At 46.7% G+C, this 27,124-nt stretch overlaps 1 protein-coding gene and 1 long non-coding RNA gene across 15 annotated transcripts in view; both read left to right on the top strand.

Moving 5' to 3' along the window:
- Positions 1-27,124, top strand: part of LOC135811543 (uncharacterized) — a 357,214-nt gene that overhangs the window by 69,035 nt on the left and 261,055 nt on the right. For 2 of the 14 annotated variants that reach the window (XR_010552641.1, XR_010552647.1), the window contains exons 1-2: positions 8,198-8,255; positions 8,565-8,622. The exons of 11 other annotated variants lie outside the window; for them this stretch is intronic. This is a non-coding gene — a long non-coding RNA (uncharacterized LOC135811543). Of the gene's footprint in view, positions 1-6,739; positions 6,789-8,197; positions 8,256-8,564; positions 8,623-27,124 lie in introns of those variants that run through there. One more of the 14 variants, XR_010552642.1, reaches the window with a different exon arrangement.
- Positions 18,096-22,781, top strand: LOC135812349 (uncharacterized protein K02A2.6-like). Its single transcript, XM_065325727.1, has 3 exons — positions 18,096-20,381; positions 20,706-21,207; positions 21,638-22,781. The coding sequence occupies exons 1-3, from the start codon at positions 18,096-18,098 to the stop codon at positions 21,775-21,777; spliced, it is 2,928 nt and encodes a 975-aa protein (XP_065181799.1). The 3' UTR covers positions 21,778-22,781.

Below are 27,124 nucleotides of genomic sequence, written 5' to 3'. Positions count from 1 at the left end.
AGGGCGCTGGCACCCACATTCAGTGAACCAGAAAATGTGGCACTGCTGTTAATAGTTTAGTCGCAAAGTGAAGATTCACGGGTAAAAAGCCCCAAACTGTGAGATTGGTTATTTTTCAGCTTTCAGCAGCCCTGGGCAAGTTCTTTAGAGAAATGTGGCTCTTTTTCTTGGTTCACTTGTCTATGTCCAGCTGCACAACAAGATGAGGCTGGTCATTGTCATTTTCTGAGCTGTGAACGGGCAGGAAGGTGAGAAAATGTCGGATTTTGACCATTTGTGCTGACCTTTGAATTTCAATGTATCTCTCTATAACATGACCCAGCTGTAATGTCAGTGGTCGCATTGATTTGATTTTTGGTTTGCTTGTAGGGCGCTGGCACCCACATTCAGTGACCCAAAAAATTTGGCACTGCTGTGAATAGTTTAGTCGCAAAGTGAAGATTCACGGGTAAAAAGCCCCAAACTGTGAGATTTGTTATTTTCAGCTTTCAGCAGCCCTGGGCAAGTTCTTTAGAGAAATGTGGCTCTTTTTCTTGGTGCACTTGTCTATGTCCAGCTGCACAACGAGATGAGGCTGGTCATTGTCATTTTCTGAGCTGTGAACGGGCAGGAAGGTGAGAAAATGTCGGATTTTGACCATTTGTGCTGACCTTTGAATTTCAATGTACCTCTCTATAACATGACCCAGCTGTAATGTCAGTGGTCGCATTGATTTGATTTTTGGTTTGCTTGTAGGGCGCTGGCATCCACATTCAGTGAACCAGAAAATGTGGCACTGCTGTGAATAGTTTAGTCGCAAAGTGAAGATTCACGGGTAAAAAGCCCCAAACTGTGAGATTGGTTATTTTTCAGCTTTCAGCAGCCCTGGGCAAGTTCTTTAGAGAGATGTGGCTCTTTTTCTTGGTGCACTTGTCTATGTTCAGCTGCACAACGAGATGAGGCTGGTCATTGTCATTTTCTGAGCTGTGAACGGGCAGGAATGTGAGAAAATGTCGGATTTTGACCATTTGTGCTGACCTTTGAATTTCAATGTACCTCTCTATAACATGACCCAGCTGTAATGTCAGTGGTAGCATTGATTTGATTTTTGGTTTGCTTGTAGGGCGCTGGCACCCACATTCAGTGCCCCCAAAAATTTGGCACTGCTGTGAATACTTCCTCCGCGTCATCGAAATTGTCGCAGTTTGACTAGTGACTTATCACTTGTTACTGACAACTCAATAAGCTAAGCCATTCAAAACTTATTACACAGTATGATAGTCTGAAGACTAGAGTTACGTTCCAGGACAGTTGGACTGAGAGTTTTCATGCAGAGATGAAGTCCTCGTCGTCGCTGATGTCAATGGACGCAAAAATTTCGTTCCGAAATATTTCAAGGAAGGTTGAAAGTTGGTCGGGCCTCATCTCAAACGCTTTGACGTTCTCCACAGGACAAGAGCTGCTATGCTTGTCGTCTGCTAGCTCGGGATGATTTCTACTTCACCACCAACGAAGCCTAGTAAGAATACACGATCGTTGCGAGGTCGGTTGATTACCGTCGGCGGAATCACCTCGATCTTGAAATGAACTTTTTTAGCCGTGGCATGCCCGTTTATTTTAGCTGTGAGGTCACAGCTCATGCAGGTAAGTGACTATCACGTCCAGCGCGCCCTCTTTTTCAGCATCACTGCCCGGCCCTGATTCACCTGTTCACTGGTATACCATGGTACGGCACCTGCGCGTGCATCACTAGCACTACGTGTAGAGTCTACACGGCTCTTGCAGGTACAATCATGTACTGAGTGTCTCGGCCAGAGCGACAAATTTTATCGCTGTTGCAGGCGTTTAGTTTGCTGACCCCTCGATGTTTCTCCAAGCGTTGCCACTTGTTCCACGAAGTCATTCTCACCCCAGCTTAGGTAAAACAGTGATGAGGCTTGAGTGAATGGCCGTAAGCACGAGAAATGTGCAGGCCGCAACGCCTGACTGATCTCACCGAGTCGAAATTACCATCGCAGCAACATCAGCGAAGAAATTGCGTCTAGTTCAAAAATTCCAGCTTCCAATAACAGAAAATAGAACTTTGCCGTTACCCTATACTGATGACCATCGCCTATGTCCAATTCCTTGCCTCTGGTACGAGTGCTGGTGAGTAAATACCCCGTTTTATATCAAAAGTCAAACTGCGACAATTTCGATGACGCGGAGGAAGTAGTTTAGTCGCAAAGTGAAGATTCACGGGTAAAAAGCCCCAAACTGTGAGATTGGTTATTTTTCAGCTTTCAGCAGCCCTGGGCAAGTTCTTTAGAGAAATGTGGCTCTTATTCTTGGTGCACTTGTCTATGTCCAGCTGCACAACGAGATGAGGCTGGTCATTGTCATTTTCTGAGCTGTGAACGGGCAGGAAGGTGAGAAAATGTCGGATTTTGACCATTTGTGCTGACCTTTGAATTTCAATGTACCTCTCTATAACATGACCCAGCTGTAATGTCAGTGGTCGCATTGATTTGATTTTTGGTTTGCTTGTAGGGCGCTGGCATCCACATTCAGTGACCCAGAAAATGTGGCACTGCTGTGAATAGTTTAGTCGCAAAGTGAAGATTCACGAGTAAAAAGCCCCAAACTGTGAGATTGGTTATTTTTCAGCTTTCAGCAGCCCTGGGCAAGTTCTTTAGAGAAATGTGGCTCTTTTTCTTGGTGCACTTGTCTATGTCCAGCTGCACAACGAGATGAGGCTGGTCATTGTCATTTTCTGAGCTGTGAACGGGCAGGAAGGTGAGAAAATGTCGGATTTTGACCATTGGCGCTGACCTTTGAATTTCAATGTACCTCTCTATAACATGACCCAGCTGTAATGTCAGTGGTCGCATTGATTTGATTTTTGGTTTGCTTGTAGGGCGCTGGCACCCACATTCAGTGACCCCAAAAATTTGGCACTGGTGTGAATAGTTTAGTCGCAAAGTGAAGATTCACGGGTAAAAAGCCCCAAACTGTGAGATTGGTTATTTTTCAGCTTTCAGCAGCCCTGGGCAAGTTCTTTAGAGAAATGTGGCTCTTATTCTTGGTGCACTTGTCTATGTCCAGCTGCACAACGAGATGAGGCTGGTCATTGTCATTTTCTGAGCTGTGAACGGGCAGGAAGGTGAGAAAATGTCGGATTTTGACCATTTGTGCTGACCTTTGAATTTCAATGTACCTCTCTATAACATGACCCAGCTGTAATGTCAGTGGTCGCATTGATTTCATTTTTGGTTTGCTTGTAGGGCGCTGGCACCCACATTCAGTGACCCAGAAAATGTGGCACTGCTGTGAATAGTTTAGTCGCAAAGTGAAGATTCACGGGTAAAAAGCCCCAAACTGTGAGATTGGTTATTTTTCAGCTTTCAGCAGCCCTGGGCAAGTTCTTTAGAGAAATGTGGCTCTTTTTCTTGGTGCACTGGTCTATGTCCAGCTGCACAACAAGATGAGGCTGTTCATTGTCATTTTCTGAGCTGTGAACGGGCAGGAAGGTGAGAAAATGTCGGATTTTGACCATTTGTGCTGACCTTTGAATTTCAATGTACCTCTCTATAACATGACCCAGCTGTAATGTCAGTGGTCGCATTGATTTGATTTTTGGTTTGCTTGTAGGGCGCTGGCACCCACATTCAGTGACCCAGAAAGTGTGGCACTGCTGTGAATAGTTTAGTCGCAAAGTGAAGATTCACGGGTAAAAAGCCCCAAACTGTGAGATTGGTTATTTTTCAGCTTTCAGCAGCCCTGGGCAAGTTCTTTAGAGAAATGTGGCTCTTTTTCTTGATGCACTTGTCTATGTCCAGCTGCACAACGAGATGAGGCTGGTCATTGTCATTTTCTGAGCTGTGAACGGGCAGGAAGGTGAGAAAATGTCGGATTTTGACCATTTGTGCTGACCTTTGAATTTCAATGTACCTCTCTATAACATGACCCAGCTGTAATGTCAGTGGTCGCATTGATTTGATTTTTGGTTTGCTTGTAGGGCGCTGGCATCCACATTCAGTGACCCAGAAAATGTGGCACTGCTGTGAATAGTTTAGTCGCAAAGTGAAGATTCACGGGTAAAAAGCCCCAAACTGTGAGATTTGTTATTTTTCAGCTTTCAGCAGCCCTGGGCAAGTTCTTTAGAGAAATGTGGCTCTTTTTCTTGGTGCACTTGTCTATGTCCAGCTGCACAACGAGATGAGGCTGGTCATTGTCATTTTCTGAGCTGTGAACGGGCAGGAAGGTGAGAAAATGTCGGATTTTGACCATTTGTGCTGACCTTTGAATTTCAATGTACCTCTCTATAACGTGACCCAGCTGTAATGTCAGAGGTCGCATTGATTTGATTTTTGGTTTGCTTGTAGGGCGCTGGCACCCACATTCAGTGACCCAAAACATTTGGCACTGCTGTGAATAGTTTAGTCGCAAAGTGAAGATTCACGGGTAAAAAGCCCCAAACTGTGAGATTGGTTTTATTCAGCTTTCAGCAGCCCTGGGCAAGTTCTTTAGAGAAATGTGCCTCTTTTTCTTGCTGCACTTGTCTATGTCCAGCTGCACAACGAGATGAGGCTGGTCATTGTCATTTTCTGGGCTGTGAACGGGCAGGAAGGTGAGAAAATGTCGGATTTTGACCATTTGTGCTGACCTTTGAATTTCAATGTACCTCTCTATAACATGACCCAGCTGTAATGTCAGTGGTCGCATTGATTTGATTTTTGGTTTGCTTGTAGGGCGCTAGCACCTACATTCAGTGACCCAGAAAATGTGGCACTGCTGTGAATAGTTTAGTCGCAAAGTGAAGATTCACGGGTAAAAAGCCCCAAACTGTGAGATTGGTTATTTTTCAGCTTTCAGCAGCCCTGGGCAAGTTCTTTAGAGAAATGTGGCTCTTTTTCTTGGTGCACTTGTGTATGTCCAGCTGCACAACGAGATGAGGCTGGTCATTGTCATTTTCTGAGCTGTGAACGGACAGGAAGGTGAGAAAATGTCGGATTTTGACCATTTGTGCTGACCTTTGAATTTCAATGTACCTCTCTATAACATGACCCAGCTGTAATGTCAGAGGTCGCATTGATTTGATTTTTGGTTTGCTTGTAGGGCGCTGGCACCCACATTCAGTGACCCAAAACATTTGGCACTGCTGTGAATATTTTAGTCGCAGAGTGAAGATTCACGGGTAAAAAGCCCCAAACTGTGAGATTGGTTATATTCAGCTTTCAGCAGCCCTGGGCAAGTTCTTTAGAGAAATGTGGCTCTTTTTCTTGGTGCACTTGTCTATGTCCAGCTGCACAACGAGATGAGGCTGGTCATTGTCATTTTCTGGGCTGTGAACGGGCAGGAAGGTGAGAAAATGTCGGATTTTGACCATTTGTGCTGACCTTTGAATTTCAATGTACCTCTCTATAACATGACCCAGCTGTAATGTCAGTGGTCGCATTGATTTGATTTTTGGTTTGCTTGTAGGGCGCTGGCACCTACATTCAGTGACCCAGAAAATGTGGCACTGCTGTGAATAGTTTAGTCGCAAAGTGAAGATTCACGGGTAAAAAGCCCCAAACTGTGAGATTGGTTATTTTTCAGCTTTCAGCAGCCCTGGGCAAGTTCTTTAGAGAAATGTGGCTCTTTTTCTTGATGCACTTGTCTATGTCCAGCTGCACAACGAGATGAGGCTGGTCATTGTCATTTTCTGAGCTGTGAACGGGCAGGAAGGTGAGAAAATGTCGGATTTTGACCATTTGTGCTGACCTTTGAATTTCAATGTACCTCTCTATAACATGACCCAGCTGTAATGTCAGTGGTCGCATTGATTTGATTTTTGGTTTGCTTGTAGGGCGCTGGCATCCACATTCAGTGACCCAGAAAATGTGGCACTGCTGTGAATAGTTTAGTCGCAAAGTGAAGATTCACGGGTAAAAAGCCCCAAACTGTGAGATTTGTTATTTTTCAGCTTTCAGCAGCCCTGGGCAAGTTCTTTAGAGAAATGTGGCTCTTTTTCTTGGTGCACTTGTCTATGTCCAGCTGCACAACGAGATGAGGCTGGTCATTGTCATTTTCTGAGCTGTGAACGGGCAGGAAGGTGAGAAAATGTCGGATTTTGACCATTTGTGCTGACCTTTGAATTTCAATGTACCTCTCTATAACGTGACCCAGCTGTAATGTCAGAGGTCGCATTGATTTGATTTTTGGTTTGCTTGTAGGGCGCTGGCACCCACATTCAGTGACCCAAAACATTTGGCACTGCTGTGAATAGTTTAGTCGCAAAGTGAAGATTCACGGGTAAAAAGCCCCAAACTGTGAGATTGGTTATATTCAGCTTTCAGCAGCCCTGGGCAAGTTCTTTAGAGAAATGTGCCTCTTTTTCTTGCTGCACTTGTCTATGTCCAGCTGCACAACGAGATGAGGCTGGTCATTGTCATTTTCTGGGCTGTGAACGGGCAGGAAGGTGAGAAAATGTCGGATTTTGACCATTTGTGCTGACCTTTGAATTTCAATGTACCTCTCTATAACATGACCCAGCTGTAATGTCAGTGGTCGCATTGATTTGATTTTTGGTTTGCTTGTAGGGCGCTGGCACCTACATTCAGTGACCCAGAAAATGTGGCACTGCTGTGAATAGTTTAGTCGCAAAGTGAAGATTCACGGGTAAAAAGCCCCAAACTGTGAGATTGGTTATTTTTCAGCTTTCAGCAGCCCTGGGCAAGTTCTTTAGAGAAATGTGGCTCTTTTTCTTGGTGCACTTGTGTATGTCCAGCTGCACAACGAGATGAGGCTGGTCATTGTCATTTTCTGAGCTGTGAACGGACAGGAAGGTGAGAAAATGTCGGATTTTGACCATTTGTGCCGACCTTTGAATTTCAATGTACCTCTCTATAACATGACCCAGCTGTAATGTCAGAGGTCGCATTGATTTGATTTTTGGTTTGCTTGTAGGGCGCTGGCACCCACATTCAGTGACCCAAAACATTTGGCACTGCTGTGAATATTTTAGTCGCAGAGTGAAGATTCACGGGTAAAAAGCCCCAAACTGTGAGATTGGTTATATTCAGCTTTCAGCAGCCCTGGGCAAGTTCTTTAGAGAAATGTGCCTCTTTTTCTTGGTGCACTTGTCTATGTCCAGCTGCACAACGAGATGAGGCTGGTCATTGTCATTTTCTGGGCTGTGAACGGGCAGGAAGGTGAGAAAATGTCGGATTTTGACCATTTGTGCTGACCTTTGAATTTCAATGTACCTCTCTATAACATGACCCAGCTGTAATGTCAGTGGTCGCATTGATTTGATTTTTGGTTTGCTTGTAGGGCGCTGGCACCTACATTCAGTGACCCAGAAAATGTGGCACTGCTGTGAATAGTTTAGTCGCAAAGTGAAGATTCACGGGTAAAAAGCCCCAAACTGTGAGATTGGTTATTTTTCAGCTTTCAGCAGCCCTGGGCAAGTTCTTTAGAGAAATGTGGCTCTTTTTCTTGGTGCACTTGTGTATGTCCAGCTGCACAACGAGATGAGGCTGGTCATTGTCATTTTCTGAGCTGTGAACGGGCAGGAAGGTGAGAAAATGTCGGATTTTGACCATTTGTGTTGACCATTGAATTTCAATGTACCTCTCTGTAACATGACCCAGCTGTAATGTCAGTGGTCGCATTGATTTCATTTTTGGTTTGCTTGTAGGGCGCTGGCATCCACATTCAGTGAACCAGAAAATGTGGCACTGCTGTGAATAGTTTAGTCGCAAAGTGAAGATTCTCTAGTAAAAAGCCCCAAACTGTGAGATTTGTTATTTTTCAGCTTTCAGCAGCCCTGGGCAAGTTCTTTAGAGAAATGTGGCTCTTTTTCTTGGTTCACTTGTCTATGTCCAGCTGCACAACAAGATGAGGCTGGTCATTGTTATTTTCTGAGCTGTGAACGGGCAGGAAGGTGAGAAAATGTCGGATTTTGACCATTTGTGCTGACCTTTGAATTTCAATGTACCTCTCTATAACATGACCCAGCTGTAATGTCAGTGGTCGCATTGATTTGATTTTTGGTTTGCTTGTAGGGCGCTGGCATCCACATTCTGTTACCCAGAAAATTTGGCACTGCTGTGAATAGTTTAGTCGCAAAGTGAAGATTCACGGGTAAAAAGCCCCAAACTGTGAGATTGGTTATTTTTCAGCTTTCAGCAGCCCTGGGCAAGTTCTTTAGAGAAATGTGGCTCTTCTTCTTGGTGCACTTGTCTATGTCAAGCTGAACAACGAGATGAGACTGGTCATTGTCATTCTCTGAGCTGTGAACGGGCAGGAAGGTGAGAAAATGTCGGATTTTGACCATTTGTGCTGACCTTTGAATTTCAATGTACCTCTCTATAACATGACCCAGCTGTAATGTCAGTGGTCGCATTGATTTGATTTTTGGTTTGCTTGTAGGGCGCTGGCACCTACATTCAGTGACCCAGAAAATGTGGCACTGCTGTGAATAGTTTAGTCACAAAGTGAAGATTCACGGGTAAAAAGCCCCAAACTGTGAGATTGGTTATTTTTCAGCTTTCAGCAGCCCTGGGCAAGTTCTTTAGAGAAATGTGGCTCTTTTTCTTGGTGCACTTGTGTATGTCCAGCTGCACAACGAGATGAGGCTGGTCATTGTCATTTTCTGAGCTGTGAACGGACAGGAAGGTGAGAAAATGTCGGATTTTGACCATTTGTGCTGACCTTTGAATTTCAATGTACCTCTCTAGAACATGACCCAGCTGTAATGTCAGAGGTCGCATTGATTTGATTTTTGGTTTGCTTGTAGGGCGCTGGCACCCACATTCAGTGACCCAAAACATTTGGCACTGCTGTGAATATTTTAGTCGCAGAGTGAAGATTCACGGGTAAAAAGCCCCAAACTGTGAGATTGGTTATATTCAGCTTTCAGCAGCCCTGGGCAAGTTCTTTAGAGAAATGTGCCTCTTTTTCTTGGTGCACTTGTCTATGTCCAGCTGCACAACGAGATGAGGCTGGTCATTGTCATTTTCTGGGCTGTGAACGGGCAGGAAGGTGAGAAAATGTCGGATTTTGACCATTTGTGCTGACCTTTGAATTTCAATGTACCTCTCTATAACATGACCCAGCTGTAATGTCAGTGGTCGCATTGATTTGATTTTTGGTTTGCTTGTAGGGCGCTGGCACCTACATTCAGTGACCCAGAAAATGTGGCACTGCTGTGAATAGTTTAGTCGCAAAGTGAAGATTCACGGGTAAAAAGCCCCAAACTGTGAGATCGGTTATTTTTCAGCTTTCAGCAGCCCTGGGCAAGTTCTTTAGAGAAATGTGGCTCTTTTTCTTGGTGCACTTGTGTATGTCCAGCTGCACAACGAGATGAGGCTGGTCATTGTCATTTTCTGAGCTGTGAACGGGCAGGAAGGTGAGAAAATGTCGGATTTTGACCATTTGTGTTGACCATTGAATTTCAATGTACCTCTCTGTAACATGACCCAGCTGTAATGTCAGTGGTCGCATTGATTTCATTTTTGGTTTGCTTGTAGGGCGCTGGCATCCACATTCAGTGAACCAGAAAATGTGGCACTGCTGTGAATAGTTTAGTCGCAAAGTGAAGATTCTCTAGTAAAAAGCCCCAAACTGTGAGATTGGTTATTTTTCAGCTTTCAGCAGCCCTGGGCAAGTTCTTTAGAGAAATGTGGCTCTTTTTCTTGGTTCACTTGTCTATGTCCAGCTGCACAACAAGATGAGGCTGGTCATTGTTATTTTCTGAGCTGTGAACGGGCAGGAAGGTGAGAAAATGTCGGATTTTGACCATTTGTGCTGACCTTTGAATTTCAATGTACCTCTCTATAACATGACCCAGCTGTAATGTCAGTGGTCGCATTGATTTGATTTTTGGTTTGCTTGTAGGGCGCTGGCATCCACATTCAGTTACCCAGAAAATTTGGCACTGCTGTGAATAGTTTAGTCGCAAAGTGAAGATTCACGGGTAAAAAGCCCCAAACTGTGAGATTGGTTATTTTTCAGCTTTCAGCAGCCCTGGGCAAGTTCTTTAGAGAAATGTGGCTCTTCTTCTTGGTGCACTTGTCTATGTCAAGCTGAACAACGAGATGAGACTGGTCATTGTCATTCTCTGAGCTGTGATCGGGCAGGAATGTGAGAAATTGTCGGATTTTGACCATTTGTGCTGACCTTTGAATTTCAATGTACCTCTCTATAACATGACCCAGCTGTAATGTCAGTGGTAGCATTGATTTGATTTTTGGTTTGCTTGTAGGGCGCTGGCACCCACATTCAGTGACCCAAAAAATTTGGCACTGCTGTGACTAGTTTAGTCGCAAAGTGAAGATTCACGGGTAAAAAGCCCCAAACTGTGAGATTGGTTATTTTTCAGCTTTCAGCAGCCCTGGGCAAGTTCTTTAGAGAAATGTTGCTCTATTTCTTGGTGCACTTGTCTATGTCCAGCTGCACAACAAGATGAGGCTGGTCATTGTCATTTTCTGACCTGTGAACGGGCAGCAAGGTGAGAAAATGTCGGATTTTGACCATTTGTGCTGACCTTTGAATTTCAATGTACCTCTCTATAACATGACCCAGCTGTAATGTCAGTGGTCGCATTGATTTGATTTTTGGTTTGCTTGTAGGGCGCTGGCACCCACATTCAGTGACTCAAAAAATTTGGCACTGCTGTGAATAGTTTAGTCGCAAAGTGAAGATTCACGGGTAAAAAGCCCCAAACTGTGAGATTTGTTATTTTCAGCTTTCAGCAGCCCTGGGCAAGTTCTTTAGAGAGATGTGGCTCTTTTTCTTGGTGCACTTGTCTATGTCCAGCTGCACAACGAGATGAGGCTGGTCATTGTCATTTTCTGAGCTGTGAAAGGGCAGGGAGGTGAGAAAATGTCGGATTTTGACCATTTGTGCTGACCTTTGAATTTCAATGTACCTCTCTATAACATGACCCAGCTGTAATGTCAGTGGTCGCATTGATTTGATTTTTGGTTTGCTTGTAGGGCGCTGGCATCCACATTCAGTGACCCAGAAAATGTGGCACTGCTGGGAATAGTTTAGTCGCAAAGTGAAGATTCACGGGTAAAAAGCCCCAAACTGTGAGATTGGTTATTTTTCAGCTTTCAGCAGCCCTGGGCAAGTTCTTTAGAGAAATGTGGCTCTTTTTCTAGGTGCACTTGTCTATGTCCAGCTGCACAACGAGATGAGGCTGGTCATTGTCATTTTCTGAGCTGTGAACGGGCAGGAAGATGAGAAAATGTCGGATTTTGACCATTTGTGCTGACCTTTGAATTTCAATGTACCTCTCTATAACATGACCCAGCTGTAATGTCAGTGGTCGCATTGATTTGATTTTTGGTTTGCTTGTAGGGCGCTGGCATCCACATTCAGTGACCCAGAAAATGTGGCACTGCTGTGAATAGTTTAGTCGCAAAGTGAAGATTCACGGGTAAAAGCCCCAAACTGTGAGATTGGTTATTTTCAGCTTTCAGCAGCCCTGGGCAAGTTCTTTAGAGAAATGTGGCTCTTTTTCTTGGTTTACTTGTCTATGTCCAGCTGCACAACAAGATGAGGCTGGTCATTGTCATTTTCTGAGCTGTGAACGGGCAGGAATGTGAGAAAATGTCGGATTTTGACCATTTGTGCTGACCTTTGAATTTCAATGTACCTCTCTATAACATGACCCAGCTGTAATGTCAGTGGTCGCATTGATTTGATTTTTGGTTTGCTTGTAGGGCGCTAGCATCCACATTCAGTGACCCAGAAAATGTGGCACTGCTGTGAATAGTTTAGTCGCAAAGTGAAGATTCACGGGTAAAAAGCCCCAAACTGTGAGATTGGTTATTTTTCAGCTTTCAGCAGCCCTGGGCAAGTTCTTTAGAGAAATGTGGCTCTTTTTCTTGGTTCACTTGTCTATGTCCAGCTGCACAACAAGATGAGGCTGGTCATTGTCATTTTCTGAGCTGTGAACGGGCAGGAAGGTGAGAAAATGTCGGATTTTGACCATTTGTGCTGACCTTTGAATTTCAATGTACCTCTCTATAACATGACCCAGCTGTAATGTCAGTTGTCGCATTGGTTTGATTTTTGGTTTGCTTGTAGGGCGCTGGCACCCACATTCAGTGACCCAAAAAATTTGGCACTGCTGTGAATAGTTTAGTCGCAAAGTGAAGATTCACGGGTAAAAAGCCCCAAACTGTGAGATTGGTCATTTTTCAGCTTTCAGCAGCCCTGGGCAAGTTCTTTAGAGAAATGTGGCTCTTTTTCTTGATGCACTTGTCTATGTCCAGCTGCACAACAAGATGAGGCTGGTCATTGTCATTTTCTGAGCTGTGAACGGGCAGGAAGGTGAGAAAATGTCGGATTTTGACCATTTGTGCTGACCTTTGAATTTCAATGTACCTCTCTATAACATGACCCAGCTGTAATGTCAGTGGTCGCATTGATTTGATTTTTGGTTTGCTTGTAGGGCGCTGGCATCCACATTCAGTGACCCAGAAAATGTGGCACTGCTGTGAATAGTTTAGTCGCAAAGTGAAGATTCACGGGTAAAAAGCCCCAAACTGTGAGATTGGTTATTTTTCAGCTTTCAGCAGCCCTGGGCAAGTTCTTTAGAGAAATGTGGCTCTTTTTCTTGGTGCACGTGTCTATGACCAGCTGCACAACAAGATGAGGCTGGTCATTGTCATTTTCTGAGCTGTGAACGGTGAAATAGAATGAGTGTTGTTGTGATAACATCATTTACGAGTGCGTTGTTACGATACAGTGTTTGTTGTGTGTTGTGCGTGTTTGTCGGATAATAATATCAATAACAATACGCCGATATAATTAGTTGCATAGATAGTACTTACGTTGTTGCTTGCATTCTCGCTCTCCACAGCAACTCCATTGCGTGCTGCGTTCTATGTATTCCTATTCTGTACAATGACTCTCTCTCTCTGACAGGGTTTGCTGTCACCCTGTCGCTGGGCGCAAGCACCCTCTGACAGACCAAACCGATTCGCTTCATCTTTGCAATATTTATCTCCTTTCGATTTGAATTTCTGTTTGTTCTGCACTCTGACTTTTCCTTGTTGCACCTGCGCTTTTGGACGCGGAACTAACTTTGCTGTCGCCATTATTATATCCATGGTTACGTAGTCGTTGTCCGTTGATATGACTCATCGATGCATCATGCATGAGTTGTGATCATTCTGCTTTTCTGATCTTCAAAGACTTCATGCATGCACGCACTGATGACACGTAAGCCAATGCACGCACTGATGTACACGTAAGCCAATGCACGCACCCGGGCACGTTTTGCTGATGACAGCGATTTGGCGATCGTGGTTCTTGGTTCCTTTTCTTGTTGTAATCTTCTTGTAAATATCTTAACTTAACTTTGTTTCTCCTACCTGGTCGCTTGGTGCACTGGTTTGTGTGAGCGACGGTAATGGTGGTTTGTGGAGTACAGTAGTGAGGAGGATTAGGCAACAACTTTTGGTCCCGAAACCCTAGCTTGAGGTTGAGCCGTTCAGGGCTGTTTCTTCGTTTTTCAGTTTTCTCGTTCTGTAAGTGTTTGTAGCCTGTAGGGCTGTGTTACCTTAGTGGGTAGTAATGTCGTTGAAGGTTGACGGATTTGTGAAGCCCTTCAAGGGTAAGCACGACGACTGGGACATGTTCTGGGTCAAGTTCCAGGTGATCGGCGAGTGTTCTGGTTGGGACACCGAGGAAAAGCTGATGAAAAGGCTGCCCCTGTTCTTGGAGTCAGATGCTCTGTTAGTGTACTCCAAGATGCCGACAGATGACAAGAAAGACAAAGCCAAGGTGGTGGATGTCATCAAAAAGACATTTGGAGTGTCACCAGGAGATGCTTATCGCCAATTCAGTAGCCGGCGGTACCGGCTGGATGAGACGCCTGAGGCGTATGTTGCGGACTTGCGCCGCCTGCTGTCTGCGGCCGGCCACTCCGGCGATGGTGATGACAACGCCGTCATCATTGAACAGCTGCTGGCGGGGCTACCTGTCCACTTGGAGCGCCAGATTCGCCTCTCGTGCGCTGGCGTCAAGTTCGCGGTACCGGACATTGTGAGCAAGGTCCGTGCCCTAGCCGTTGTGGATTCGTCCAGGCCTGATACGGGGATGGCAGCGGCAGCCAGTGGCAGTGCTGCGCCCCGAGGTGGCAGCAGCAGTGGTGGCACCAGCGCTAGTGGACAAGCTCCCAAGGCCAAAACACTGTGCTACTTTTGTAATGAGCCCGGGCACATCCGCCGGAACTGCCCGAAGCGGACTGCCAGCCGAGGAACAATGCAGTGTGTGTTCTGCGATAGGACCGGGCACGTCAAAAAAGACTGCTTCCAGCGGAAGAAGTGGCTGGAGGCGCAGTCGGCGAACGGCGTGTCAGCAGCATCTGTGGGCGGCGCAGACAAGGTGCTCTGCCTGCAGAATCATGCCCGCGGCGGACTACCACGCATATACACAGATGTCTCGTCTCCGGGCGGAAGTTGCTATCGAGCAACTGCTATCGTGGATACTGGTTCCACCCGCACGCTTATTTCTCGTGCTCTGCTCGCGCACTTGCCTGATGTGCAGTTGTCTCGTGCCGACAGCGAGTCGACCATCCTCGCGTTGGACGGCAAGCCCCTTGATGTACTAGGCTCGGCGCAGCTGCAGTTCCACCGCAATGATGGGCCGGTGCGCATACCCCGCACATGTGTCAATGTACTTGTCGTCCCGAATTTATCGGTGGTGGCTGCTGATGTGTTGCTAGGCAACGACCTTGTTGCACGGTGCGGTGGCGTCAGCGTGTCATATGACGACGACGGCAGTATGAGTCGCGTAGTTTTCGGCGAGCAACTGCCTGCTGCTGCTGCAGCCGCTGGTCCGGTCACTTCAACTGATGCTGCTATTGCTGACACCGCATCCAAGCTGTCGCGTCATGTTTCTGTGTCACAGGATGGTGATGACGTTGTGCTCAGTGTCGACGACGGTGAAGCTCGCTGGGTACCTAGTAAGCAGTGCTGGGTGATGTCATGGCGTTGGAAAGAGGACACTGCTCCTGTGTCTACAATTGGCAGCGGCATTACTGAGTACGGCCGGAAGCACCTCTCGCCACAGCAGGAGGAAAAGTTTACTGCAGCGGTCGATGAGTGGGTTGCCAATGGTTGGCTCATTGAGCATAACCCGGAGGTGCATGGAAAGCCAGCCTGTGTTCTGCCCCTGATGGCGGTTGAGCAAGAGCACAAGCTTTCAACTCCTGTTCGGCCCGTGTTGGACTACCGCCACCTGAACCGGCAACTTGTGTCGCACCCAGGCAATGACTCTCCTGTGTGTGCGGAATCCCTGCGGTCATGGCGTAGCCGTGAAGACGAGCACGAGCTGTTAGACATCAGGAAGGCATATTTGCAAGTGCATGTTCGGGATGATTTGCTGCGTTATCAAGTCGTCGTCTGGCAAGACAAGACCTACGTAATGACCCGCATGGGTTTCGGCTTGTCTGTGGCCCCCAAGGTTATGGACATCATTGTCAAGTATGTGACCCGCGACATGCCAGAAGTCGACAATTATGTGGATGACGTGATTGTCCCCAAGCCTCTGTCTAGTGCTGTGTCTGCCCGCCTCGCTGCGTACGGCCTGCCCACGAAGCCTGCGGAGGATGTCAGTTCTGCTCGAGTGCTGGGTCTCCAGCTGTTTACCGGAGCGGATAATGAGTTACATTGGCGCAGACGTGATGGTGTGCAGCTCGAGGTGGCTGATGAGATTACCCGACGGGAAGTATTCAGCTGGTGCGGGCGATTAACCAGCCACTATCCCGTCTGTTCCTGGCTACGTCCAGCCTGTGGCTACCTGAAGCGCCTTGCCAGCGTTGAGAGTGCGTGGGACAAGCCAGTGTGTGACGCTGTGGTCCATTGCTGTGCCGAGCTCCAGGCTATGCTGGACAAGGCTGACCCAGCGACCGGCAAGTGGGCAGTGAATGTGGAAGCACGCGACTGTACTGTGTGGTGCGATGCGTCCGACGTCGCCTATGGGGCGCTGCTAGAGTGCGATGGGGCGGTAGTTGAAGACCGTTCCTGGCTTCGCCCTGCTTCAGATCGCCGCCACATCAATGTCGCCGAACTGAATGCCGTCCTGAGGGGCCTCACCCTCGCAACTGACTACCGTGTGAAGACAGCGACGGTAGTGACCGACTCCAAGACTGTGTACGGCTGGCTGTCGGCGCGCCTTGGGAACATTCACCGGGTGAAGACGAACAGCCTCTTCGACGTTGTCGTAGAGCGGCGCCTGCAAGCAGTGGAGGACATCGTCTCAGAGACCGGCATGCAAGTGCACCTTCGTTGGGTGCCTTCTGCAGAGAACAAGGCCGACAAGTTGACGCGTGTGCCTGACACGTTTGTACGCTGCTGGAGGAAGCTTCAGCCGAGCGCCTCTCCTGCTGCTGCCTCTGCCGCCGTCTCAGCGCCGTCAAGGCAGGTTGTAAGTGCTGTTCTCTTGCAAGACGTGTTGTCTGCTCAATATGCTGATGAACAGATTTCCAGTATTATTGCTGCTGTGTCTTCTGGTTCCGACATTGTTGATCCTGCTTTTAAGAAATTACGGACTCAACTTCTTGTTTCCGACGGCGGTTTGTATCGCCGTGTTAAGGTGCCCCCCAATGATGAGCAGGTTGTGCCTGTTGTTCCCCAGTCCCTGCAGCGTCGAGTTTTGTCTCGTGCGCATGCGATTTGTGGTCATGCCAATTGGGAGACCACTTGGAAGCTGCTTCGTTCTGGGTGTTATTTCCCTAACATGGCTGCTTTGTGCCAGTCTGTTGTCCAGTCTTGTTCTGCGTGTGCTGCCGCTAGTTCCAAGCGTGGTCCTGTTGCCACGCCGACCCGTCCGGTTAGTCCTTCTGGACCCTGGAGTGTTGTGCAGCTGGACACCCTGGAACTTGGTCCCAACAGGAGTCAACGCTACCATTGTGTCCTGGTGTGCACGGACATGTTTACGAGGTGGGTGGAAGTTGTTCCTTTGGCTCGCCATGATGGTGCGTCTGTGGCTTCTGCTTTTGTCGATGTGTGTTCCCGCTGGGGAGCCCCTGATGTCGTGAGGTCGGACAATGGCACTGAATTTGTGAATCATGTTACTGTGGCACTGTACAATGCATTTGGAGTGGAAGTGCGCCGTGGTGCGGTGCGGCACCCGCAGAGTCAGGGTGGTGTTGAGCGGTTTCACCGCACATTGTTAACATTGATTCGTAAAACAATTACTGAGTCGGATGATTGGGCTTCTGCGTTGAGCGTCCTGTTATACTATTATCGTGTGCGTCCTCACTCTGTTACTGGTTTGTCCCCGTGTGAGGCTATGTGTGGTTGGATTCCCCGTGGCCTTGTTGTCGATTGTCCGCAGCCTGATGTGTCTCTGAGTGCGTGGGTCGAGAGTTTGTGTGTGAAGTCTGCTGCTGTGCGTGATTATTTGGAGGAGGAGTTGTCTGCTGCCGAGGCGTCACTCCCTGAGTCTGCTGCTAGTGCTCCTGTTGCTCCCTGTCCGTACAGTGTTGGTGATTCTGTCTTGTTGTTGCGCCCTAGTCGCCGCCAGAAACGCACGTTGTTATAGTTAGACATTTCAATAATTCTCGAGCATACTTCAAATATTCACGATAGTAATATGTTGTGCAAATACATAAATCACGTACCTGACTTCTCCAGGTCTAGGTCACTCCGAGACACCTTTCTTGCAAGGTATGATAATACTTCATGTTTACAAACATTAGTTATCTTCCTGCTGCAAGCGAAGGCTGTTGTTTACAAAGTCTTCGCCCATAATTTATTTGCATGTTGCTCACACGCAACCTTTCCCAAACTGAATTTGACGCATGCGCTCTGTGTACATCTCTAGAATAAAATTGTGCTCGCTGCTCTAAAACTGCACGCCACTCTGTAGCGTACATCTAGAGATCTAAAGTCCGCATGCGCTGTACGCTAACTTTGCATCCGGTTGCACCAAACGCTTGGAGCGCATATAACCTGAGCTTGCTATCATTTTCATTCATTCCGCTCGAGTCTAAGGACTCTCCAGTCTTCTACTATACTATGGTAAAGTAATGGATAAACCTATTACCCGTTGTGTTTTGTGAGTGCCTTAGTTCCTATCGTGTGCAGAACGTTGAATTACAACATTGGCGACGAAATTTCCGAACCATGTCCAAGGACTCCATCGACCAGTTCCTTATCAGTGGGCACGCAAGTGAGGTCCAACAGCGTTGGAAGAAATGGCGGCGGGCTTTCCAGTACTTCATCGAAGCCAAGGACATTACCGACCCAGATCGCCAGCGCAGCATGCTGTTGCACAAGGCTGGCCTACAGATTCAGGAGATCTTTGAAGATCTCGAAGACCCGGTTGCGCAGGCAGATAGACCAGGGGATGACAACGCTTTCAAACAAGCGGTAAGAATGCTTGATGAGCATTTCGCATACACAGTCAATCCAACTTTTGAGCGGCACGTTTTCAGACAGATGTCACCCAATGTAGGAGAGAATGCCACGCAATTCTGCACCAGACTCCGTACGCAGGCCAAACTTTGTGCATTTGCTGCAGATGACGAGCACATTCGTGATCAGATGATTGCCACTTGTATTGACGTCGATCTGCAACGCTCTCTTCTGTCCAAGAGTAACCTTACCCTACAGGTGCTGCTGGAAAAGTTTCGCGTGCGAGAATCGTCAGGCATTCAAGTAAGATCTATGGCGACGGCAGCGTCAAGCGTCAGTGCCAGCCCGAGCAGCGTCGACGCCGTACGCTCTACGACATCGTCAACGCGCTCCCCATGTACGCGATGCAACAGGGTGGGTCACGCGTCGTCAGCTGACGATTGCCCAGCACGCCGCCGCCGATGCAACACGTGTAGTAAGGTTGGACACTATGCTGTTTGTTGTAGATCTCAAGGTGGTACTAGTAGTAGTAATGCAAGTAGATCATCGCATGCCCAACCTAGGGATGCTGGTACTCACCATGTCTCACTGCCTGACCAATGTGATGAAGCTCTAAGCTCAGATTTCATGATTGCCAATATTGGGTCCCAGCACAGTCACACTGGCAAATTCCGAGTTGATGTACATGTAAACGGGAAACCCCTCAACATGGAACTTGACACAGGGGCACAGTTATCGATCATTCCTGAAGCTCTTTGGAAACAGTTGTGGGGAGATGTCAAACTGAATGCCACCAAGACTGCACTCTGTACTTTCTCGGGGGCACCTTTAACTGTTGTGGGGGAGGCCTGTGTCGATGTACAGTACCAGTCGCAACATGTCCAGGAGAAGATTCTTGTGGTCAAAGAGGGCACCACCCCGTTGTTCGGCCGCAATTGGTTGTCTAACATACGTTTGGATTGGCATACCATCTGTTCTGTCTCTTCTGCTCCACGTACGTCTGATTCTGAGTCTGTATTAGACGAGTTCCCAAGCGTTTTTGAAGGTGGTCTGGGCAAGATCCATGACTCGGAGGCGGTGATCCACATTGCCAGCGGGGCAATTCCCAAGTGTTACTCAGCTCGACCGTTGCCATACGCCATGAAACCGCAAGTTGATGTTGAATTAGATCGTTTGATTAAGGAGGGTGTTCTAGTTCCGGTAGAATCTTCAGAGTGGGCTTCTCCTATTGTTGTTGTGAAGAAAGCCGATGGTTCTATACGACTCTGTGCAGACTTTAAAGTCACCATCAACCAGCATATTGAAAGCAACATACACCCTATTCCAAATCCCAGTGATTTATTGTCCAGCATTGCAGGGGCCTCTGTTTTCTCAAAAGTTGATCTCAGCCAAGCATACACTCAGTTGCCATTGTCCGAAGACAGTCAGAAACTGTGCGTCATTGCAACCCATCGAGGGTTATTTGCTTTCACGAGATTGCCCTTTGGCGTTTCCTCAGCACCATCAATCTGGCAAAAGACTATAGAGCAGATCTTAGCTGGCATCGATGGGGTCATCGTGTACTTTGATGACATCTTAATCACGGGAACCAACCAAGCAGAGCATGATACCCGGTTGCGTCAAGTTCTAGACAGATTTGAGAAGGCAGGATTACAGCTGAAGAAAGCGAAGTGTGAGCTGAACCAGGAGAGTGTCAAGTATCTAGGCTTCATTGTATCAAGCAAGGGGCTGCATGCTGATCCTAGCAAAGTATCTGCTATAGCCAAAGCACCACAGCCCACTAACGCGTCAGAACTACACTCCTTCTTGGGGCTGGTCAACTTTTATGGTCGATTTATCCCTAATGCTTCGCAGTTGTTGTATCCCTTGAACCGTCTTCTTCAGAAGGGTACAGAATGGAACTGGACTCCCGAGTGTCAACATGTGTTCATCCAGTGCAAGGAGATCTTAGCATCGTCAAACGTACTGGCTCACTATGATCCCAAGAAACCACTCATCTTGGAGTGCGACGCGTCTCCCACGGGAATCGGTGCCTGCCTACTACAACCAGACAAAGTAGGTTATTTGCGTCCTGTTACTTATGTATCTCGTTCTTTGGCTGCTGCTGAAAGAAATTATGCGCAAATTGAGAGAGAAGCTCTTGCCATTGTATTTGCCGTGAAGCGTCTTAAACAGTATCTGTGTGGACGACACTTCACCCTTCGCACCGATCACAAACCGTTATTGAAGATCTTTGGTGAACATGATCAACTTCCGTCTGTCACTACAGCACGTCTACAACGTTGGGCTGTTATTTTGTCCGAGTATCAATATTCCATTCAGCATATCAATGGTACTGATAATGTTGTTGCTGACTGTCTATCGCGTTTGCCCGTTCAGCTTTCTGTGCTTCAGGAACAACAGCTCACGGATTACATTAAGTCTGTCAATGTTGATCCTTGTCATGATCTGCCATTATCCGCTACCGATGTTAGCAAGGCAACTTCAGCTGACCCCACTCTACGTAAGGTCATGCACCACATCACACATGGCTGGCCTAGCAGTGTCCCAGACAGTCTTTCCTCGTACTATCGTATTCGAGACCAGCTATCTGTTGAGCAGGGATGTATCACCTGGGGTTTGCGGGTTGTGATTCCCTTGGTATTTCGTTCCAGTCTGTTGCATGAGTTGCATGTTGATCATCTTGGCGTATCTCGCATGAAAGCTGTGGCTAGATCCTTCTTCTGGTGGCCTCACTTAGACCAAGACATAGTTGAACTTGCTGCGAATTGTCGTCTATGCCAACAGCAGGCTCGAGCACCAACGAAGGCACCCATTCACCACTGGGTCTACCCGAACCGGCCATTTGAGAGGGTTCATCTTGATTTCGCTGAATACAAAGGTCAGCACTACTTGTTAATAATTGATGCGTACTCCAAGTGGGCAGATGTATTTGTTATGGGCAAATCTACTACTACTGAGCGGACATTATCATGCTTGAAACGGTTCATTAGCTATTGCGGAATCCCGCTGATGTTAGTATCGGACAATGGTCCGCAGTTTACGTCCATGGAATTTGCCACCTTTTGTCAGAAAAATGGTATTCGGCATAAAAGAACCCCTCCGTACCATCCTGCTAGCAATGGACAGGTGGAGCGTCTAGTACAAGAACTTAAGAAACATCTTGCAAAATCAGATGATTCTCCTCAAGATGCTGTTTCGCAATTCCTGTTTTCGTATAGAAACACACCACATTCTGTCTCTCACGCGTCACCAGCTAGCATAATTATGAAGTTCGTCCCCGTCACACGTTTCTCATTTCTCTATCCTAGTTTTGCAACGCACATGCAGGCCAAGCAAGACTCTGCGCCAGCTATGCGAGCTTTCCTGCCAGGTGACAGCGTCTGGGTCAAGGATGTTCGCCATGACAAATGGACACCAGCGGTTATTGCAGCCAGACTGGGACCACTGACCTACTCTGTTGAGAGTGGTACCACCATCCGTCATGTCCATATTGAGCATTTACGGTTACGAGATCCCGCCGGTGATACATCCGACAGTGCTGATTCGGCTCGTAAGTGTCCATTGCCCTCCATACCTGATAATTTGATTACTCCAGAGGATAGCTCTGAGAACGCTCCTACTGTTACAGCTGCTACGTTTCCCGCTTCTAGTACTGTTACCTACAATGAGTCTGCAGATGCAAGCACAGCAATAGATTCTGAACCAGACACACCCAGTCCAGCAGTCTCTTTGCGACGTTCTACTCGGATCTCTAGACCACCAGAGCGCTTAATTGAGAACCCGTCTTTCGGCAAGTAACTGGACGGGGTTTCCGGCTCATGTTTATAGATTTCGTCTTTACTTTCAGGCTTCATTTTGTGAAGGGGAAGGGAGTGTTATAGTTAGACATTTCAATAATTCTCGAGCATACTTCAAATATTCACGATAGTAATATGTTGTGCAAATACATAAATCACGTACCTGACTTCTCCAGGTCTAGGTCACTCCGAGACACCTTTCTTGCAAGGTATGATAATACTTCATGTTTACAAACATTAGTTATCTTCCTGCTGCAAGCGAAGGCTGTTGTTTACAAAGTCTTCGCCCATAATTTATTTGCATGTTGCTCACACGCAACCTTTCCCAAACTGAATTTGACGCATGCGCTCTGTGTACATCTCTAGAATAAAATTGTGCTCGCTGCTCTAAAACTGCACGCCACTCTGTAGCGTACATCTAGAGATCTAAAGTCCGCATGCGCTGTACGCTAACTTTGCATCCGGTTGCACCAAACGCTTGGAGCGCATATAACCTGAGCTTGCTATCATTTTCATTCATTCCGCTCGAGTCTAAGGACTCTCCAGTCTTCTACTATACTATGGTAAAGTAATGGATAAACCTATTACCCGTTGTGTTTTGTGAGTGCCTTAGTTCCTATCGTGTGCAGAACGTTGAATTACAACACACGTCACCGTATGAACCTGGCTGGGTGGTGTCCAAAGTTGTCTCTGAGTCAACTGTTGTGATTGTGCGCGACAATGACGATGCCCGTACTTCGAACAAGCTTGTCAACATCGAGCTGATCAAGTCTCAGCCTACTGATCGTGTTGATGATGATGACGATGCATTGTCTCTTTCTGTTGAGTTGTCTGCTGTTGATGATGGTGTTGTGCAGCCTGTTGTTGCTGCTCCTGTTGAGCCTGTGCCTGCGAGAGTTCTTCGTCCTCGTGCTGACATTCAGCTCCCCGTTCGTTATCGTGACTAATTTGACCTTGCTGTTCGCGATGTTATCAGGGGGTGAGGTGAAATAGAATGAGTGTCGTTGTGATAACATCATTTACGAGTGCGTTGTTACGATACAGTGTTTGTTGTGTGTTGTGCGTGTTTGTCGGATAATAATATCAATAACAATACGCCGATATAATTAGTTGCATAGATAGTACTTACGTTGTTGCTTGCATTCTCGCTCTCCACAGCAACTCCATTGCGTGCTGCGTTCTATGTATTCCTATTCTGTACAATGACTCTCTCTCTGACAGGGTTTGCTGTCACCCTGTCGCTGGGCGCAAGCACCCTCTGACAGACCAAACCGATTCGCTTCATCTTTGCAATATTTATCTCCTTTCGATTTGAATTTCTGTTTGTTCTGCACTCTGACTTTTCCTTGTTGCACCTGCGCTTTTGGACGCGGAACTAACTTTGCTGTCGCCATTATTATATCCATGGTTACGTAGTCGTTGTCCGTTGATATGACTCATCGATGCATCATGCATGAGTTGTGATCATTCTGCTTTTCTGATCTTCAAAGACTTCATGCATGCACGCACTGATGACACGTAAGCCAATGCACGCACTGATGTACACGTAAGCCAATGCACGCACCCGGGCACGTTTTGCTGATGACAGCGATTTGGCGATCGTGGTTCTTGGTTCCTTTTCTTGTTGTAATCTTCTTGTAAATATCTTAACTTAACTTTGTTTCTCCTACCTGGTCGCTTGGTGCACTGGTTTGTGTGAGCGACGGTAATGGTGGTTTGTGGAGTACAGTAGTGAGGAGGATTAGGCAACAACGGGCAGGAAGGTGAGAAAATGTCGGATTTTGACCATTTGTGCTGACCTTTGAATTTCAATGTACCTCTCTATAACATGACCCAGCTGTAATGTCAGTGGTCGCATTGATTTGATTTTTGGTTTGCTTGTAGTGCGCTGGCATCCACATTCAGTGACCCAGAAAATGTGGCACTGCTGTGAATAGTTTAGTCGCAAAGTGAAGATTCACGGGTATAAAGCCCCAAACTGTGAGATTGGTAATTTTTCAGCTTTCAGCAGTCCTGGGCAAGTTCTTTAGAGAAATGTGGGTCTTTTTCTTGGTGCACTTGTCTATGTCCAGCTGCACAACGAGATGAGGCTGGTCATTGTCATTTTCTGAGCTGTGAACGGGCAGGAAGGTGAGAAAATGTCGGATTTTGACCATTTGTGCTGACCTTTGAATTTCAATGTACCTCTCTATAACATGACCCAGCTGTAATGTCAGTTGTCGCATTGATTTGATTTTTGGTTTGCTTGTAGGGCGCTGGCACCCACATTCAGTGACCCCAAAAATTTGGCACTGCTGTGAATAGTTTAGTCGCAAAGTGAAGATTCACGGGTAAAAAGCCCCAAACTGTGAGATTGGTTATTTTTCAGCTTTCAGCAGCCCTGGGCAAGTTCTTTAGAGAAATGTGGCTGTTTTTCTTGGTGCACTTGTCTATGTCCAGCTGCACAACGAGATGAGGATGGTCATTGTCATTTTCTGGGCTGTGAACGGGCAGGAAGGTGAGAAAATGTCGGATTTTGACCATTTGTGCTGACCTTTGAATTTCAATGTACCTCTCTATAACATGACCCAGCTGTAATGTCAGTGGTCGCATTGATTTGATTTTTGGTTTGCTTGTAGGGCGCTGGCATCCACATTCAGTGACCCAGAAAATGTGGCACTGCTGTGAATAGTTTAGTCGCAAAGTGAAGATTCACGGGTAAAAAGCCCCAAACTGTGAGATTTGTCGCGAATGCGATCGGATTTATTCGTAGTCACGAGCACAATGCATGTATATAACCAAGAATTCACAGCTACGTATACATGTATCCTTGTTCAGTGCATGATTTGTACGTTCAATCACTCGCATCCCTTGTCGACACCTCTTCTTCACTTTGCACTTCGTAACACTTCGTTGCATTTCTAAGGTTCAATTCTGGGCACCCTTTTCTCACCTTGCAATTCGTTGCATTTCTAATGTTTCCGTTCCGGGCACCCTTTGATTCAGTTTGAACCCATGCACCTTGGCTTGCACACGCACCGACATCCAACACGGACTGTGTGTACGACTATCGGCATCTTTGATGGCCTTCACTATCCATTTTCATGCTCACAGTTGGACTCGTTGCACTGTGCGTATCTTTATGTGTCACCTTTTCAGCTACATGCACGTGGAGCTGTTTTAGTTCCACAACTTGGTGCTCTTCTTGCTTCTCTTTGATTCTTCGCTACTCCTTGGGAGCTTATTTCGATGCGTTTGTATATTTATCGCTTGTATATTTCTGCTGACGCTGTACGCAAGACACTTTCACGGCACACTACTGCTACAGGCATACACTCCGACTCACCTATATTATCGCTCTCCCCTTGTAAATATTCTTCAGTCTTGATTCACAAGAAAATTGGGCACTAAGGAAAATATGGTCTGCTTCGAGTGGTTTATGTAAAGGGTATGTCCATGGTTCGCGACATTTTGGTGCCGAAACCCGGGAGAGTCGAGCGGCGACTCTCCTAGTACAGGAATTTGAACGACCGATGAACCATGGAAAACCAAGCGGCGGTGAGGGGCAAGCGCCAAAAGGCTGCTCGTCACCACAAGACAATCAAAGATATGGAAACGACAACGGGTAGTTTCCTCTCGGCAATCTCAACGGACATTGAATCGGATCCAGCAGCAGTCAGAGAGCTATGTCAACACAATTTCCAATTGGACTCGCATCTCGAGGCACTCGAAATATCGCTGGAAAAGTATACTGATTTAATTAACAGGTACGAAATAAAAGGGTCTGACGACCAGGAATTCAAGGAAAATCAAACGGAATGGATCGAACTAATGGATGAATTTATACGTGTAACTAACATTAATTTGGTGTCACTAAAATTCTTACAAATGGAATGTCAAAAAAAGGATCCGCAACCTGCAGCCACGGCAATGGCGGCAGGAACTACAGCAACTATAATGGATGACGACAAACTCGACAGACTGCTGTCGGAAATGGTATCAATGAATCAAAGCAATCAGAGCATCATGACAAATTTGACGAATTCTCAGAGTAATGCTAGCAATAAAACTGGTAACACGGTCAAATTGCCTAAACTGGAATTGTTCACTTTTGATGGTGATGTAATGAAATTTAAGGAATTTCAAGATATGTTTACTGCCACTGTTCACACAAATAAATCTTTGTCTGATGTGGAGAAGCTATCTTACCTGAAAACACACGTGAAAGGAAAAGCGCTGGAATGTATCTCTGGTTTGGCCCTGTCAAATTCAAATTACAAGGTTGCATGGGATTTGCTAATGGATCGGTTTGGGAAAGACCATGTTGTAATCAATGCTCGGTACTTGGCATTAGTCGATTTGGAGAAACCGTCTAGCCGACCTGAATCATTGCGGAAATTCTTGAATGACGTCGAGGCAAACATCAGAAGTCTAGGTGCGCTACATGAGGACATGTCACAGGCACTATTCATTCCACTGATTACCTCCAAATTACCGAAATCGGTTATGTCCCAATTAGAGTTAAAGAAAGGCACTACCACGAAATGGACAGTGCGAAGTCTACGTGAGGCAATGAACCACTACGTAGATGCAATGGAAGCAGCGGAAGCTGCAACTACCGGCGGAAACGAACGACAAAGGGATCGAACATACAACCCAACGACACACGTAGCTCACTCAATGGCAGCAAACACGATAAAAATGGAACGTAAATGCATCTACTGCGGACAATCGCATTTCGCTGATGAGTGTACCAGGTACACAGATGCAGAAACCAGAAAAGATCAATTGAATGGACGGTGCTTCATTTGCCTGAAATCTGGACACAGTGCAAGGGCATGTGAGCGCACTAAACCATGCTACTACTGCAAACGCACAACACACCATTGCAGTATCTGTCCAGAGAAATTTGGCACAGGGAATGTGTCATCCCCAATTCAAACAACAATGGGAGTGGCAATCTCAGATCACAAGAAAACGGTTTTACAAACTGCAGCTACAGAAGTATCAAATGAAAGT

This window comes from Sycon ciliatum, chromosome 3 (genome assembly GCF_964019385.1).
Source record: "Sycon ciliatum chromosome 3, ocSycCili1.1, whole genome shotgun sequence".
Taxonomy (NCBI): Eukaryota; Metazoa; Porifera; class Calcarea; order Leucosolenida; family Sycettidae; genus Sycon; species Sycon ciliatum.
This window is presented reverse-complemented; position numbering and strand designations above follow the sequence as displayed.